General features: G+C 49.9%; 1 protein-coding gene across 1 annotated transcript in view; it reads left to right on the top strand.

The window, feature by feature from the left end:
• Positions 1 to 16,827, top strand: part of PNPLA7 (patatin like phospholipase domain containing 7) — a 136,086-nt gene that overhangs the window by 117,695 nt on the left and 1,564 nt on the right. The window contains exons 31-35 of the mRNA XM_054083893.1: positions 1,680 to 1,828; positions 2,526 to 2,678; positions 4,861 to 4,968; positions 10,885 to 10,969; positions 16,318 to 16,421. Of these exons, the coding sequence (XP_053939868.1) occupies positions 1,680 to 1,828; positions 2,526 to 2,678; positions 4,861 to 4,968; positions 10,885 to 10,969; positions 16,318 to 16,421 (599 nt within the window). The remainder of the gene's footprint in view (positions 1 to 1,679; positions 1,829 to 2,525; positions 2,679 to 4,860; positions 4,969 to 10,884; positions 10,970 to 16,317; positions 16,422 to 16,827) is intronic.

The raw sequence follows: 16,827 nt of genomic DNA, 5'->3' as shown, positions 1-16,827 counted from the left end.
CTTGGGGAGGTGGCTAAGGTAGAAGAGAGATGTGTGGTGTCCTTGCAGTTTGTGATATAATTGTGTAGAGATGAAGAGGAAGGAATTGAAATTGGAGACTCCACATATGAGCAACCCAAGTCATTTACACATTCCAGAGAAACCCAGACTATGTTTTTCCATCATGATTCTATTTGCAAAAAAAAAGCCCAGAAATGGAAATAACACAAAATAGACCCCAAAATCTGCATTTGACCCTCTCTGCTTGTGTCTGCAAGCCAAAGGGTGTCTTGTAAACCAAAACACCTTTTCCACCTGCCCATATTGGAGAGTGCAAAGAGCACAAGTACGGTAATGCTGGGTGGAAAAGATGCAATAGGCTGAACGAGCCAGGAAGATAAATCCAAGTTACAGCACAAACCTGATTTAAACAAGTGTCTAAATTAAGCGTCTAAATTGGCTCTTCAGAGCTGTGGGTTTCCTACGCATAACTATTCTGGAAGCTCCAACTCTCTTGGACTCTGGGGGTGTGGGAGAAATATAGATGCACTCTGTGAGGTGCGTGTGCTTCTCTCCTGTGGCGTTTCCCTAAATCTTCATCCGTATCCAAAGGCTGCAGCTTGTCCTTTTACTGACCTTCAAGTAGGAAGTGTTGTTTCATTTCTTTCTCACTTCCAAATATGAATCTTTCTCTTGGATTCCAAAGCATTCTCCAACTGAAGTCCTCCCAGCCTTTCCTTGCTGCCTGGTTCCTGTGCTGCTCCTTTCCTTTATTACCCTCTATCTGCAGGGCTGACTCTGATGCTGTTGGCTGTCTTCTTTGAGGCCACTGCCGCTTGTTCTCTCCATGGGTTTCCCAGATCTTTTGTTCTCATCAGAATTGCTGCATGAGATGGAATTAATGTGCATTTAATTTGCCCTTCCATGTTTTACCTAACGTGTAGCCATGGACTGAAGTTGTGCCTATCTCTTCCCTGCTCTCTGCGATCCAGTTTTGTTGCTGCCCTCACATGGATTCTGGGGACAGCGTGGCATCAGGGAGAGTCAGGTCATCCCACCAATGTGTGCTGTTCACCAGCAGTTCAGAAACGGGAGCTCAGCCTTTGGTCACGCAGAGGCTCGGTCAGCGTGGAGTGGGCAGTATGCTGGGGTCTCGCTATTAGAATGGAGCAGGTAGGGTAGAAGCCTTCCCAAGTGGGGAATCATCTCTCAGCAAGATTGCTGCCAATGTTTTCACCGAGTCATAGAACCATTGAGGTTGGAAGAACCCTCTAAACTCATCCAGTCCAACTATCAACCCAACCCCACCGTTCCAACTAAACCAGGTCCCAAAGTGCCACCGCCACATTTTTTGAACCTCTCCGGGGCTGGAGACTCCCCCAGTGCCCTGGGCAGCCTCTGCCAGGGCTTCACCACTCTTCCAGTAAAGAAATTTTTCCTAATATCCAATCTAAACCTCCCATGGTGCAACTTGAGGCCATTTTCTTTCATCCTGTCCCCTGTTACTTGAGAGCAGAGCCCAGCATCCACCTCCCCACACCCTCCTTTCTGGGAGCTGCAGAGAGCGATGAGGTCTCCTCTCTCTGAAGCTGCTCAGAGACTCTCCCGGTAGGAACGATGTCAGATTATGTACATAAGCTTTGGCTGAGCAGCACCAGGGTTGGCAGCACCTGCACTGATGCTTCCTTCTTTCCCACCAGCTGATGTTGCGAGGTCCATGGGTGCAAAGGTGGTGATCGCCATTGATGTGGGGAGCCGGGATGAGACAGATCTCACCAACTATGGCGACTGCTTGTCTGGCTGGTGGCTGCTCTGGAAAAGGTGGAATCCACTGGCTGAGAAAGTCAAGGTATTGTAGACTACAATACAATGGCAGCTGTTTTTATGTGCAACATGGGAGGGTTCCCCATCTTCTTTCAAGGAGCGAGCAAGGGGACAGACAGTTGTGCAAATGGTGATAGGCACACAGGAAAACTGAACACCAGAGAACACCTTTTTTACTGGGGTGGTGAAACACTGGCTAGGCAGAGAGATTGTAGAGTCTCCATCTGTGGACATATTCAAAGCTCAGCTGAACATGGTCTTGGACAACCTGTCAGCTCCAGCTGACCCTGCTTTAAGGCAAGGTTGGATCTAGACCATCTCAAGAGGTCCCTGTTGACCTCAACCATTCTACAAAATCTCTGCCCTGGTGCTGTAGAGACCACCACTGCCTTGAAGGACCTCTGTGTCTTTCTCACCTCAGCACAGATCTCTCTTAAGGTACTGCTCTGTCCTGGAAGGAGACTCAGTTCATCCTCAAACTGCAAAACTACGCTCAAAGACAATTCCCTTTCTGCTGTTGGTTCAGGAGACTTATTGGCTCGTCCACGCTGCCTGGGAAGCAGATGGAGGTGCTGATGTGTGAAGGCTTCAGCAGGCTGCTGTGCACTCTTGGAAGAATAATGAGTTGATAGATAACTTGCTTTTTCTCCATTGTGGACACAGAATATATGCTGAAATGAGATCTCTGAATGAATCATGATTGTGTCTGGCCCGGTTGGCAGGTGCTGAACATGGCAGAGATCCAGACACGTCTTGCGTACGTGTGCTGTGTGCGGCAGCTGGAGATGGTGAAGAACAGCGATTACTGCGAATACATCCGGCCTCCAATCGACCACTACAGGACCTTGGACTTTGGGAAGTTTGATGAAATCTGTGTAAGTGCATCCCGGGGAAGGCAGTTCCCCTGTATCGCTGTTCGACAGAGATCTGCTAGTTTGTGGTGCTAATTAGTGCCTAAGCTGGTGAAGAGGTTGAGAAGTCAGTTCGCACAGAGTGAATAATTAATGCTAAATAATTCTGTGGAATGATATCATGGCTGTGAGATTGGATTAACAGGAGAAATTGAGTTAGTAATCGTGTTTATGCAATGACCTGTGGATGGAACAGTTGCCTCACTCTGCTTCATGACACTTCTTGCTCAGCTGTGTGGTAGAAACTCTTGGGTGTCTGAGCTGTTTTGGGCAGTTGGGGTTCATCAAGTGGTATCGTTTCTCCCCCTTCATTATGTACCTTGTTGTCGCATGAAAGATTTGAAGTCGTTGTGTGTAAGAGAGGCCATGAATCACCGAAATGAAGGGCTACATGCTAGAATAGCTAGCTCGATTCATGTGTCAACACTTCTATTAATAAAACCCATCATCCACAATTCCTCTGCACCTGATAGAAAGAGGAAAATGGCACCAATGTCAGAGGAAGGACATTGCACAAAGGGTAGCTCCAAGTTACAGAAGCGTGGCACCAGAATATGAAGAAAAAGTACCACGTTACAGGTCTCTGGGATTTAGTTTTGGTTTTTTGTGTGTCAGAAATCAGCACAGGAGGAACTGACTCCTGATGTGCAGTTGAATTGTCTTAGCTTTGTAATTCAGCATTCAAACCAAAGCGTTTCTGCCCAGGCTGAGGGGCAGCACCCTCCTGGATCTCCAGCCCCTGCAGTGTAGCTAAATCACTTTTGTCCCCAGAGAAGCTTCAAACTGTGCTGACCTTAAAGGAAAGGGGAATCCAGGCACTCCTTTACCATCACAGGCTATGAAGTAGCGGGGGTTTTATTTCAGCTGTGTATCTGGATTTTATAGAGTATTGGAATGGGCACCATTTAACTATTCAGCATGTTCAAACGAACAAAACTCCCACTTCTGGTCAACCCCCCCTCTTCTGTATCAGCCTGGAGGTGACAGCATTGAGGCTTTGAGCACCCTGACCCAGTTGGAGGTGTCCCTGCCCATGGCAGGGGTTGGAACTCCCTTTTGACCCAAACCATTCTGTGATTCAATAATATGATTCAATGACAGAGACATGTTTGCTGCATTTAATTTCCTAAAGCTCAGGTTCTGGCTGTTATTTTGGATCAATTTGACCCAGCAGCTGTAGATCTGTCAGGTCCCTTTTCCTGCTCAGTGATCACATCCACCCTGGGCTGAGAAGCTGTGAGAGATTATGAGAGGTGAATTCCAGCCTGGTCCAAAAACCGGAGGAGAGACAATATGGGGCTACTTCCAGCACTCAGAGGTGCCATGCAAGCCTGAGATTTAGTGCAGGCTGCCAGCACGAGGGCTGGAAATAGGATCCGGGCCTCCTGACAGCTGCCTCTTGATTTGATTTTCAACACCATTTCTGCTGCCTTGTTAGAAAAAGAACGAAACTTGGAGCAGTCAGTTTATTTTTTCCAGTTGTTTCCACGCTAATGAAGCAGTGCCGTGTTATTTTTCCAAGTGCAAATTACTTTATACTTTTAAAGTAGAGAAACATAGGGTTTGTGGGTTTGGTGTTGTCCACGTGCCATGATTTCTCTTCCAGCAAGCTGACTCTTCGACATTCAGTGCTGTTAGGCTTGACTTATTGCCAGAGTGTTTGGAGTTGGCTACCCTAAGAGAACTTCTCTTCGCTAGAAAAGTTTCCTTTTCATGCCTTATTTTGAGCCAAGAGGGGAGAAGGCAAAATTAATTTGCAGCATTACGTTGCCCCAGATGATGAGCAAGCGTGGGAAGGGCATATACGTCCATGTCCTGAGCTTCTCTTTGTATGGCATTATCCCAGGAGCAGCCTGCTCTGAGCCACTGCTGTGACAATGGTTGTGTCCGGTGACACTGTTCCTTGCGTACGGTAGAGTCAAACGTGCCATTAGCATTTGAACTTACAATAGCACCTTGTTTGCTTAATTGTTCCCCTAATTCTTAGGCTGAACAGCTTATGTAGCTGAGGCTGGAAGGCAGCAAAAGCACATCCTGGCTTTGGGGCGGAGCTCTGGGTTTCCTACTGTTTGCAGGTGATGTGACTTAATGATTTGGTAGTTATTAATTATATACTTTTTCTCCTTGACCTTGTTTGTTTTTCCAGGAAGTGGGATATCAGCATGGGAAAACTGTGTTCAACGTGTGGTGCAGGAGCGGCGTCCTTGACAACATGCTGAGAGACAGGCAGGAGACCTGCAAATCCAAAACAGAGGTGGGTGTGTGGGTTGAAAGCACTGTTCTGTGAGAGCTGCTTGGTGTGTGCTGCCCAGAGACTGCTCAGGGGGTGAAAGGGAGTGATGGGTGGCCTCAGGTCCTCATTGTGAGCACGCGTGTTGTAGTTAAAACTGTATTTTTTGGTGAGAAAAGTTTCAGAAACTTCTTTCCTTGAACCACACCTTGGGTGAATGAGGTCCTGCGCTGATCATCGGGTACCTGGGTGGCCAAATTGTCTCTGCCAGAGCCCAGCCTGGTGCTTGCCCATCCAGCCCTGATCCCATGCAGAGACCCAGCCGTATCCTCAGCCAGCATTTTGGGGGCTCTGAAACCCCAGGAACTGATGTGGGGCAGCTTCACTATTGCTCTTTCACTCTAACAGGTTATGGGGACGGTGTTTGTGACCTAGAATCATTCCCAGCACAAATGCCCTCGAAGGAAGGCAGGATGCTGACCAGTGCCCAACAGTTTTTGAGACACAGAGCTGATGTGTATGCGTTTATGTACCCACCTTTCTCTTCTCCTTCCCTGCGTGCGTCGGCAGTTTTGAGGGCACTGAGTGCTGCCGTGGGCACCAGGTACCGGAGTGGAGGCTGCGGCTGTGCCCTGCAGCAAGAGGGTGGTTCCAGGGGTTGGGCTGCATTCGTACCCATCACCTGCATGGACGTGCGGGTGGCCTCCCTGAGCTGTGCTGGATAGGCACAAGTGACATTTGAAGAATTATTTTTCATTTATTCTTGTTCCACAGACTTTAGGAGGTCCCTGCATGTTATTTTTGCTGCTAAATGCTGGTCTGCCAGGACAGAGGTTGTGTCCCAGCGCTGCCTGGTGCTCATCGAGTTGGGATCGCTGGCACTGAGCTCAGCCACTGCTGGCTTTCAGGGTGTGACTCAGTTCTCAGATACCTCCAGAAAACCTGAATTAAACCCTTGCCAGGGATGTGTTCTCAGCCAAAAGTTAAATCCCTGCAAAGCCTTTGATTACTTGCTTTGTTGCTCTTCTTCCTCGTTCCTCTGCTAGAAAAGGCATTTCGTAGAGCTGACACTGAGGCTGCACGGGTGCTTGCAGCCCCACCGAGGTACTGAGTTTCACACACTGTGTTCTGCCCACCGCAGCACATATGAGCAATCAATGATAAATGCCCGATTGTGGCAAATCTCCAGGCTGCGTAGCATTGCTGCGTGCTTACAGTCCCCTTTCTACTCAAAAGTGGGATAAAGTTTTCTTGGTTTTACAGTTCCAGGATTGAGGCCAGCTTCTAGAGCAGGTTCATGACTCAGTGGGCTGACAGAATTACGTGGCAGGGACGTTTCAGTTGTTTTTAAGAAACAGTTCTCACCGTTTTGAGGCCTTGGGTACAATATTATAATATATTGGTTTATTATCCTTACCCTCCTTTGAATTCCTCTGATTTAAAACCCAAGTGCTACAAAAGACTTCATGTTTTGCCCAGTAACTCATCTTTATTGTCTCTTAGAGGTAAGGAAATGAGCATTAATATGTTAAGTGGTTGCCAAAATATATCAGAACAGTAGTGAGCCTTCCTAAGGAAAGCCACGGGGATGAACAATGACATTAAGGATTCGCAGCTCTTCCAGAGGGTGCTGGGAGAGCACTTTGGCTTGGAAGGAGTTGGGATGAGCAAGAAAAGGAAGGGCAGTGCTTGCAGGGGTGGACTTTAGCCCAGCAAAAGAGGCTGGATGATGCCCACATCTGAGCTGGTGGCCCTAGACCCCTATTTGTCACCAGAGAGAGGGGCTCTGGTGGCTGTGAATCACTTGATGGAATGGAAATGGCTCCGTTGAGGTAAGATGAATGGCACCCTCTACTCTGGCCGTGTGAAGGGAGCCAAGGGGAACGAGCATCCATGGCTTCCTATCGTCAGGCGAAACCCAGCCAAGCAGCCTGGCAGGGTGAGAGGTTCTGGGAGGAGTACAGAGGGACTGAGTGTTATGGGAAACCACCCGGTGATGTGAGTAGCCTGAGGAGCCCCAAACTCACCAACCTATTATTTCTTGCTGGGCAGATGACTTGGACTGGGAGACCCATCAGTCTGAGCTGCAGCAGACAGGTCCCTGTTCTGCTGTGGACACCTCGTGTTCGGATGAGTTATAAGTGGTCATGAGGAGACGTCAAGGCAGAGAAAGTGATGTCTGTCGCAGAAATGGTTGTGTGTCCTGTTTCATCCTCTAACTTTTATCAGCAACTGGTAACAAGCTCAAACATTCATTGCTGTAACGAATGCTTCTTGTAAAGAAAACCTCTTTTGAAATTGCCTGTTGTGGGATACAGTAATTCAGGCTAATATTTCAGTTAAATCGTGATATTACAGCTGTACATCAAGCAGCAGGTTGAACATTTATCATGGTCTACCGTGGATTTTATGGCCCTTCAACTGCCCCAGAGGTCAAATATGTCACGTACTCACTGTAGACAGAGCCTGTCATTGCATTTCTGTGTCTGCATGTGGTAACGAGGCAGAAAGTGCTGAGGGCCGAAGTGCCAAAAGTATGGAAATAACATGCTCAGGAGACGACTCACCAAACTGCCCAGGTTGTGAAGCAGGAGCCATCGCTTTGTGCGTTCCCCTAAACTAACACTGAGGCTCTGTCCCAGGCTGTACTGCTGAGGACCTTCTGCTCTTCCTCTGAAAACTCGGGACCGGTAACAACCAAGATTCCTTTCCTCTGACTTTAGTTTCTGGTTGATTTCTACAGGCTCCCACTAGGGTGTTTGTCGGTTTTTTTTTAGTCCATTAGAGCCACTTAAGTCCTTCAGCTCTGCTAACTTCCAAGGATAACAGTGGATATTTTTAACTTGCCTTTCATTAGCGAAGGTTTTGATGCTCTGTATGTTTGAGTTCCTCAGCTATTTCTAGAGCGTGCAACATCTGAGGGAGCTAAGCACCGGTTCTTATCTTGTTTCCATGTCGTAAGCACTGAAATTTACTTAAAAACTCCAGATATTTAATGATTTAGGTACATTCCCTTGCTTTCATCATTCAATCACTGTTTATCTTGTCTCAAAAATGTAAATACCGAAGACACAAACAACAGGAACCTTACATAAACCTCACTTGAACAACTCTTACTCTTCCTGAGCTCAGGATAATGCAGTGCCATTAATTGTATCTCCTCAGGGAAGTTTTGTCTACCAAAGTGTTATTCATAGTCAAAGCTAAATATAATCCAACAGTTACAATAGTAACTGTCTTTCTCCTCTAATTTATTATATAAAGATTGTGCCAAAGAGAATACTTTCCTCCTTGGAAAGGGAAAAAACTAGCAGGAAGGTTTTAGAGTAGGTTTCAACTGAATTGGAGATGCTGCTTTCCTGTCTGTTAACTGATGGGAGTGGGATTTTATCCTTAAAAGCAGTGAGAGGAAGTGCTTGAACATTGAATTCCTGTTTGCAAAGCATCAGGCGAGTGTGGGAAGACACCTGGTTTCCCACAAGTCACGTTCCGGTCATAGCTCTAAGCCATTGGGGTGCAGCTGCCTCAGCCGGTGTCCTCCACAGCGGACAGGCTGTGCGTCAGCGCCAGAGCAGGTGCTCTCGCGGCTCGGGTCGCTCTTATGGTTACCTCTGTACTTGTCTGTCCACGCATCTCAGCTGTGGGAGCGTGGGATGGTGGCTTTCCTGAAGTGCCTTTTGGCAATGGTTGCTGCAGGCTTTTGTTCAGCTGTCCATACGGTGCCCTGGCCTCCCAGCCCCTCCGAAGCTGGTCCCTGTCTGCTTACAGAGTCATAGAATGCCCTGAGTTGGAAGGGACCCGCAAGGATCATTGGGTCTGGCTCCTGTCCCTGCACAGGACAACCCCAGTGTTCACACCGTGAGGCTGAGGGTGTTGGCCAAATGCTTCTGGGATATTGTCAGGCTTGGCACCGTGACTGCTTCCCTGGATGCTGCTCCAGTGCTCCACCACCCTCTGGGTGAAGAACCTTCTCCTAATGTCCAACTTAACCCTCTCCTGGTGCATCTTCCTGCCGTTCCCTCGGCCCCTATTGGTGGTCACCAGAGAGAAGAGAGCAGCACCTGCTCCTTCTCCTCCGCTTGCGAGGAAACTGCAGACGATGAAGTCTCCCCTCAATCTATTCTTCTCCAGACTGAACAGGCCGAGTGACTTCCATTGCTCCTCATATGGTTTCCCCTCTGAACCCTTCACCAGCTCTGTGCCCTCCTCTGGATGCTCTCCAGTAGCTTTAGATCCTTTTTATACTGTGGCGTCCAGAACAGCGCTCAGTTCTCAAGGTGGGGCCACCCCAGTGCTTGGTGCTTCCAAGGACAGCATCACCCAGGGCTGCCCCAGGACTCTGTGCAACCTCTGTGGCTGCTTGTAGGAGACCATGTCTTTAGTGCGTGGTGGTTGCCTCAGACATCGCTGTGTCTGCTCGGTGGCCAGAGGGTGCACTTACCCCTTGCTTTGTCATACAGCACAAAATGAAGATGTAGACGCTTTTTCCCTGTCCTGGGGAACAGCCTTTGGCAAATGCTTCTCTGGGACCATTCAGGTTAGAAGCTTAAAATGGGACTGGACTGACTCACCCTTCTTGATGGTTCCTTAGTGGTCAGACTGAGCTTCTGAGCTTCAGCCTGTTCTGAGCACAGTCTATTTATCTGTGTGGCCTAAGCTGCTGCTGTTTCATTTCATTACAGGTATTTTTTAATTCCTCCTGGGCTTTTCTCTATCCGCTGCTCCCCACTGGCTGTTTGGCCTGGATCCGCACCTTGTTTTAACTGTACTAAATTACATCAAAAGTTCGTTACGGATTAAAGGTCAACCGAGAGCGATCTGCTGCAGCCGTAATGAGCTGCTGCTGTGACCCCCGCGGGGGCTGAATGATTCACAGTACCAGCGCTCTTGCCAGAAGAGCAAAGAATTGCTCATAAAACCCCTGTGTTAGGCAACTGCCCTGGCTTGGAGCACGTGGGCAGTCAGGGCGACTGGAACGATGACTGTCGCAGCAGTTCCCGGCAGCCCAATGCCGATAGCGTGTGCCCTGCCAGCTCGTCCCCCTCTTTCTCCTGTGGGGATGTGTTATTATACTAATTCAAATCTCTGGGTTTTTAACAAGGTAAAGGAGGTTCAAATTCCCATCTGGTGACCTTGTGGGCAGGTAGGGCTGCTCACGGCACACGGGAAGACCAACATGGCTCTTAAAAATGCCAAAGTTGGGGTTTATTAGAGGAGAAACTGGAGCAGGTGCCTTCTCAAAATAGAGAGCACTCAACCCACTGCTTGGGTGAGATGCAGTAAAAATAGAATGGTTTATTGAAAAGAAGAATTACAGTGGGAGATGTTTCTCCTTGCGGGAGGACCGTGTACCTCAGGCTGTGGCTTGCTGTGACACCTTTGGCTCCACGGCTTGCTGGGGTCACCAGCTGGGTCCTGGTCACCACAGTGCCTGTCCATGCAGCATCCCATGGCATCGCTCCACAGGCTCAGGGCTGGACGACGTACAGGGTCCCATCTACTGGGGTCCCTTCTTCTCACAACGGAAGGCGAGAGCTCCCTGGGGGCTGTGCCTGGCCCAGCTGGTCCCTCTTATAAAGTAACGGTGATGGAGAACAAACAAGTTCAATGAGCACCATCTGTCACAGAATCCAGACGCCCCGGTTCCTGGCTTTGTGGTCTTTTCTGTAGTTCACTAAATTTTTAATAGGGCTTCTTGGTGTGTGGATGGAGAAGGAGCCATGAGAGGCTGTTCTACTGTTTGCACCTGAGAATCCCACCTCTGCATTGGCGGAGCTGTTTTGTGAATCCCTTATAGATGAGCGATGGCTTTTGAGGGGACAGTTGCGGAGAACTTGTGTCTGGAGCTCTGTCTGGTCAACGTTATTTTTATGTAATAAAAATGTTTGGATATTTTGTGTGTATTTGTTAACATACCTGAAACCTACTGCTGTTTTTCAGAACGTGACCTGTCCCACCACCTCTTTTACGGACCTGGCAGAAATCGTCTCCCGGATTGAGCCCGTGAAAGCACCCGTGGCAGATGGTGAGGGGGGGGATCTGGCCGGCACCAGGGAAGCTTTTGAGAAGGGCAGTGAGACAGGGATGGCCACTTACTCCTCCTGCGTGCCTTGTCCAACTGCTTTCTTTTACCACCCTGTGCTGTGAAGCGTGGTGATTCAGGGCTGGCTGCCGCTGCGCTGCCTGCAGAGCGAGGCTGGCAGTGGTGGGCTGTCCCCTCGCTCCATCCGGAGCTGCTGCCTGCAGGAGTGCTCCAGCTTGCCCCACACCCGACCCTACACTTGTCCCAGCTGCCTGCCTCCTCTGGGAGAGGCTGGGAGTTGGGTGTTCCTGCCACAGTGAGACATCCCCTCTCAGCCTGATACCTTCGTGGTGTCCTGGTGGAGTAATCCCCACCCCAGTGAGTGAAATAACATGTGTGGCAACTCCTGGAAGCACAAGCTTTCATTCTCCATGTGCTGGCCTGTGCCCTTGCGATGGTTTTGCTCTTTGGTCCATGTCCATTTGAGATGGGAGGAGGCTGATTTGAAAGCTTATCATGGAATGGTTTGCATTGGAAGGGACCTTAAAGCCCCTCCAGTTCCACCCCCTGCCATGGGCAGAGACACCTCCCATGGATCCGGTTGCTCAAAGCCCCATCCAACCTGGTCTTTGACTGAAGAGTTTTTTCCCCGCTGTTGTGAGTAGAATCAGGAGTGACTCACTGGCTCCGTTGCTTTTTGTGCGCTCCTGTTATAAGGAGTACTTGTGAACTAATGAGGAAGAGGTAACGGCTCCTGCGCTCGAGCGCCTTGTGCCTCAGCTGTGCCCTGCCGAGCGGTTCCCTGCACATTCCAAAACCAAATCACTCCACAACAGGGATCAGAGCTTTGCAGGCTTGAAATCTCCGAGCGCTTCACCAGTGCTCGAGCTCTTTATAAACAGTCTCTCCCCCACCTCCTGGTTCTTGTTCTGGCAGCAGGAAGTCTAAAGTTAGCAGTCCTCCCATCTGTGACTGTTTGTAGAGATGTCCCTGCGGTAATTTGAAATGCTAATTGCCATCATATGCCTTGGGAAGAAAATATTAATCAAATGTGGTTGAAACAGCCATTGTGAAGAAGAATGAAGTGTTCATGTAACGTGGTTATTTAAAGCATGGGCGTTGAGGGGCTGGAGCGTGTCTGGAGAAGGGAACGGAGCTGGGGAAGGGGCTGGAGAACAGGAGTTCTGGGAGAGGCTGAGGGTCCTGGGGCTGTTCAGTTTGGAGAAGAGGAGGCTGAGGGGAGACCTCATCGCTCTCTGCAGCTCCTGGAAAGGAGGTTGGGGTGAGGTGGGTGGTGGACTCTTCTCACAAGTAACAAGTGTTAGGATGAGAGGAAATGGTCTCAAGTTGTGCCAGAGGAGTTTTAGATTGGATATTAGACAAAATATCTTTACTGACAGAGTGGTGAAGCCCTGGCAGAGGCTGCCCAGGGCAGTGGGGGAATCTCCATCCCCGGAGGGGTTCAAAAAACATGTAGATGTGGCACTCCGTGACATGGGAGTGCTGGGCTGATGGTTTGCCTGGATGAGCTTAGAGGTCTTTTCCAACATTAATGATTCTGCAATTCTATTCTCTGATTGACCAAGAGGCCCAGGAGAAGTGTCAGTGCCAAGGCGGGGGCCGTGGGGGGCAGTGCCCAGCAGAGCCACCAGCTCAGAAAGCTGTATCTTCTCTGCGGGGAAAGGGCAGACACGTTCCTTCTCTACTCTTGAGCAAACTGAGAGCAATGACTGAAACAATTTAAAACCGAACCAAGGGAGGGATAAGGCAGGGAAGCGGCGCGAAGCCTTGCGCTGGATCCAGGGTGCCTGTGCTGCCACTGGGCTGGTGGGGAAGCATCCGTAGGAGCACAAAAGCTCATTTTCACAGCTGACCCACTGCATTACTTGTGGCCATGATTCTGCTCTGCATCTAAATGCTCCTCAGTTGGGATTGTCTGTCCTTGTTCAGCTGTAATTGTGTTTTACGCAGCCGTGGCCAGGGGAGCGCAGGTGCCATGCTCCAAGGGTGGCTCAGTCATGTCCCTGGTCACTCTTCCACCTCCACGGGTTTGCTGAGGACCCAAGTCGTGCAGGCTCTTTGGTGAATTCCCACAGCAGGTTTCATGTCCTGGTTTCCAAAGCCGTGATGCTTCAGGCTGTCCCCACAGCCGGGTTTCATGGTGTGAGGCGAGGTAGCACGCTTGCTGCACATGGTGGCTGAAGAAGATCAAGTCCGTAGCACAGCAATTGTAGGAATGGTCATTTGAGTAAAAGGAAATGTCAATCGTAGTGTCAGGTTCTTGGCTTGGCAACACAGCTGAAGTCTCCAGAACCAACAGCAGAAAGGGAATTGCCTTCCAGCATATTTTTGCAGTTCGAGGATGAACTGAGTTTCCTTCCAGGACAGAGCAGTACCTTAAGAGAGATCTGTGCTGAGGTGAGAAGGGCACAGAGGTCCTTCAAGGCAGTGATGGTCTCTACAGCACCAGGGCAGAGATTTTGTAGAATGGTTGAGGTCGACAGGGACCTCTTGAGATGGTCTAGGTCCAACCTTGCCTCAAAGCAGGGTCAGCTGGAGCTGACAGGAGACAGGCCAAAACCTCCCAAGGGACACAGTCAGTTGAGGCACTAGCTCACCCTCTCCAACTTTGCTGCTTAAAACATCCTCATGTCAAGAAGCATGGGTGCACCTCGGGTTCTGATGAGCTGCTGGATTCCCTGATGGGCATCGCAGCCTGTCAGTGTCAGTGGAACAAATCCTCCAACCACACAGCCATGGTTTTCTGTCCATGTGGCATTGCCTGCAGGAATCAAGCACATATAAAGGAAATGCTGACAACTACAGCATCCCAGAGCAGATCTTTGGCATGAGGAGTGCTTGTGGCCCTCCCTGCTGTGAACATTCCGCCCTCGTAATGCAGGGGGAACCTTTCTCTGGCGGGATCTCCTCCCCACTGGCTCATTTTGGAGCTGCTGTGTTTGGGTGTTGATGTGGTGAGCAGGGTGGCAACACCTTGGTCCTGCCTGATGCTTCTGGGAGATCTTGTCATGTGAAGAAGTGGTCGCCCCTTGAACCTGAGGTGCACCTGCGAGGAGAGCAGTGGAAGATGAGGGTTAGGGACAGCAGGGCCTCCTCACTGGCTGTTCTTCACTCCCCTCCGGTCCTCCAGCACTCAAAGCTGCTGTGCCAAGGATCTGGTAAGAGACACCCTTCTCTTGTTGTATAAAGACCTGATCAATGCTGAGTAACGCTTGGAGAGATTAAGGAGTTTGCTTTTGATGGTGTCAGTGTTAGTGGAGCCATAAACCACAAACTATCGTTTGTGCTGGCCTTCGCTGTTCAAATGAATTTCCAGTTTCTCTGCTGTATTTTATCCAAGATTATCAGTTGGGTTTTTAGTATAAACTAACAGTAATTGAGTCAGGGAGGCTATCTTGATCAGAGAGTGCAGGGGTAGGACGAAGGAGAACGGTTTTCAGCTGAAAGAGGGGAGATTGAGATGAGATCTTAGGGAGAAATGTTTTGCTGTGGAGGTGCTGAGGCCCTGGCCAAGTGGTGGCTGCCCCATCCCTGGAGGTGTTCAAGGCCAGGTTGGATGGGGCTTGGAGCCCCTGATCCAGTGGGAAGTGTCCCTGCCCATGGCAGGAGGTGGAACTGGATGGGCTTTGAGGTCTCTTCCAACCCAAACCATTCTGTGATTCTTTGATTCTAATTCTCTGATCCACAGTAAAATGAAAAAAAATATTAAAAAATTAAAAAAGGACCAAATGTCTTTAACACGCCTGTTCTGGCAGTTGGTTGTAGCTATCGTGTTAGAAGAAAATGCTGTGGAACAGACTGTGCTGTTGTCTTCAGTGTGGAGCAGCTGCTCTTGACTGTTCCCCAAAGCAACCCTTAATCAACGATCCAGTTTATCCATGAACCGCTCTCTTCACCAGAGGTTGCTTCAGCAATTCGAAGCACACTTGAATTAACTCAGGAGAGAGGTGGAAAAGCTAATGTAAAAGAAAAAAAAGAGCTTTTCTGCCATTTTATTGTGTTTCCGGGCATTCTGCAAAGCCGTGTGCCCAATGCTGTGCAGAGGAAGGTGGGCATCTGCCACTTGCTGGGTTTGGGATGGGGCTCTGCAGGGCTGCGGGCACTGGGACTGGTGGTGGGCATCTGCTCCAGCACATCCACTGGGCATTGAGTTGGTGTGGGTGAGAGTCAGTGCTGGCAGCAGGGAACCCTCCTGCCCTGTTTTAAGTGATCTCTGGGTGCTGGAAGGGCTGCTGACTCGGTGCTGCTGTGTCTTGTTCCCTGGGAGGGGGTTTGATGTAGGGGGTGGGGTCTTGCTGCTATCTGCTCTGTGTGCACAGCTCCTGAGCTTCCCTGAGCTCCTGAGCCTGGAGAAGAGAAGACTGAGGAGACCTAACAGCGACCTTCCAGTACCTGAAGGGGCTACAAGAAAGCTGGGGAGAGGCTGTTTCCAAAGGCTTGTGGTGATAGTACAAGGGGCAATGGGTATAAACTGGAGAGGGGCAGATTTAGACTAAACAGAAGGAGGAATTTCTTCACCATGAGGGTGGTGAGACACTGGCACATGTTGCCCAGGGAAGCTGTGGCTGCCCCATCCCTGGAGGTGTTCCAGGCCAGGTTGGATGGGCCTTGGGCAGCCTGATCCAGTGGGAGGTGTCCCTGCCCATGGCAGGGGGTTGGAACTGGATGATCTTTAAGGTCCCTTCCAACCCAAACTGTTCTATGATTTTATGATTCCCTCGATGGTGTTTATCTGCTGGATTACTCAAAAGAGAGGAGTGTAAATGTCACTGTCCTCAGTGGACCTCAGTGAACTGTGAGACACATAATTATCATCTCTGCACCGGGAAGAGCTGGCAGTCCTTGTTTGTAGTGAGTCTGTGAGCGATGTGTCCAGGGAGTGTGGACTGGTAGCTCACAGATGTGTCTGGTGGAGGTTTTTTACTGATCTTGTCTGGACTGGTGGGTGGAAAACAGCAGCTGTTCCACGAAGAGCATTTGCCAGGGAGCATCTCTCGATTGCCAGCACTCATGCCCTGTTGGACTGGGCAGCTGGAACCCACCAGAGCAGCACAGACACTTTGCATCTCACTGCTCCTGATCCAGGCCCTTGAGATTCTAGAGGGTTCCAGGACCAAGTTCCAGCAGCTCAAGTACAAGACATGGTTTATTTTGTGGTCTGGCTGGAGAGCCTGTGTTTTAGTCCCAGTTCGCTGAGCTGCAGAGAGTTGACAGCAGACGCCCTGCTCCGTGCCAGTGCTCCACAGAGGCAGCTATCATCCCTCTTCCCAGTTCTTCCACCTCTCTGAATGGTTGTTAACCCCAGTGTTTTGTCTCTCCTCTCTCTTTAGATGAGTCAGACTACCAGACCGAGTGTGAGGAAGAAGTTCTGGACAACCAGAAGGATGATTATATCGATTTTGTAAGCACGCAGGTTGAAGACGAGACTGACTCGGTACGAACTGCCCTGGAAACAGGCAGTGCCTGTGTCGTTGTGAGCCCCGTGTGAACAGTGTGCAGTGGGTGTGAGGTGGAGGACTTGGGAAGGATACCAAGAGGAGCATCTGGAAGGGACTTGCTGGGGAGGGCGGAGCAGAAATCAGTCTGCTTTTCATGTAGTACAGACATGAAAAGGCATGTGCTCACCCTGGTCATGTCAGTTGTCTGCAGGGGTGGGTTTGCTCTGGAGGTGGGACAGGGCTGGAGAGCGTAAGGCAAGAGAAGAGGCTGAGGGAGATGCTTTCTCCACCTCAGGGGAGTGGAGGCAGAGAGGATCTGCCTTCTGGGTGGTTATGGAGAAGACAGCAGCAGGGATGCTCAGCCAAAGGGCAAGAGGTGACAGACACAGCTTGTGCTAAAGG

The sequence above is a fragment of the Cuculus canorus genome, chromosome 19 (genome assembly GCF_017976375.1).
Source record: "Cuculus canorus isolate bCucCan1 chromosome 19, bCucCan1.pri, whole genome shotgun sequence".
Classification (NCBI taxonomy): domain Eukaryota; kingdom Metazoa; phylum Chordata; class Aves; order Cuculiformes; family Cuculidae; genus Cuculus; species Cuculus canorus.
The sequence above is the reverse complement of the archived record's forward strand: the minus strand, read 5'-3'. Positions and strand labels throughout refer to the sequence as shown.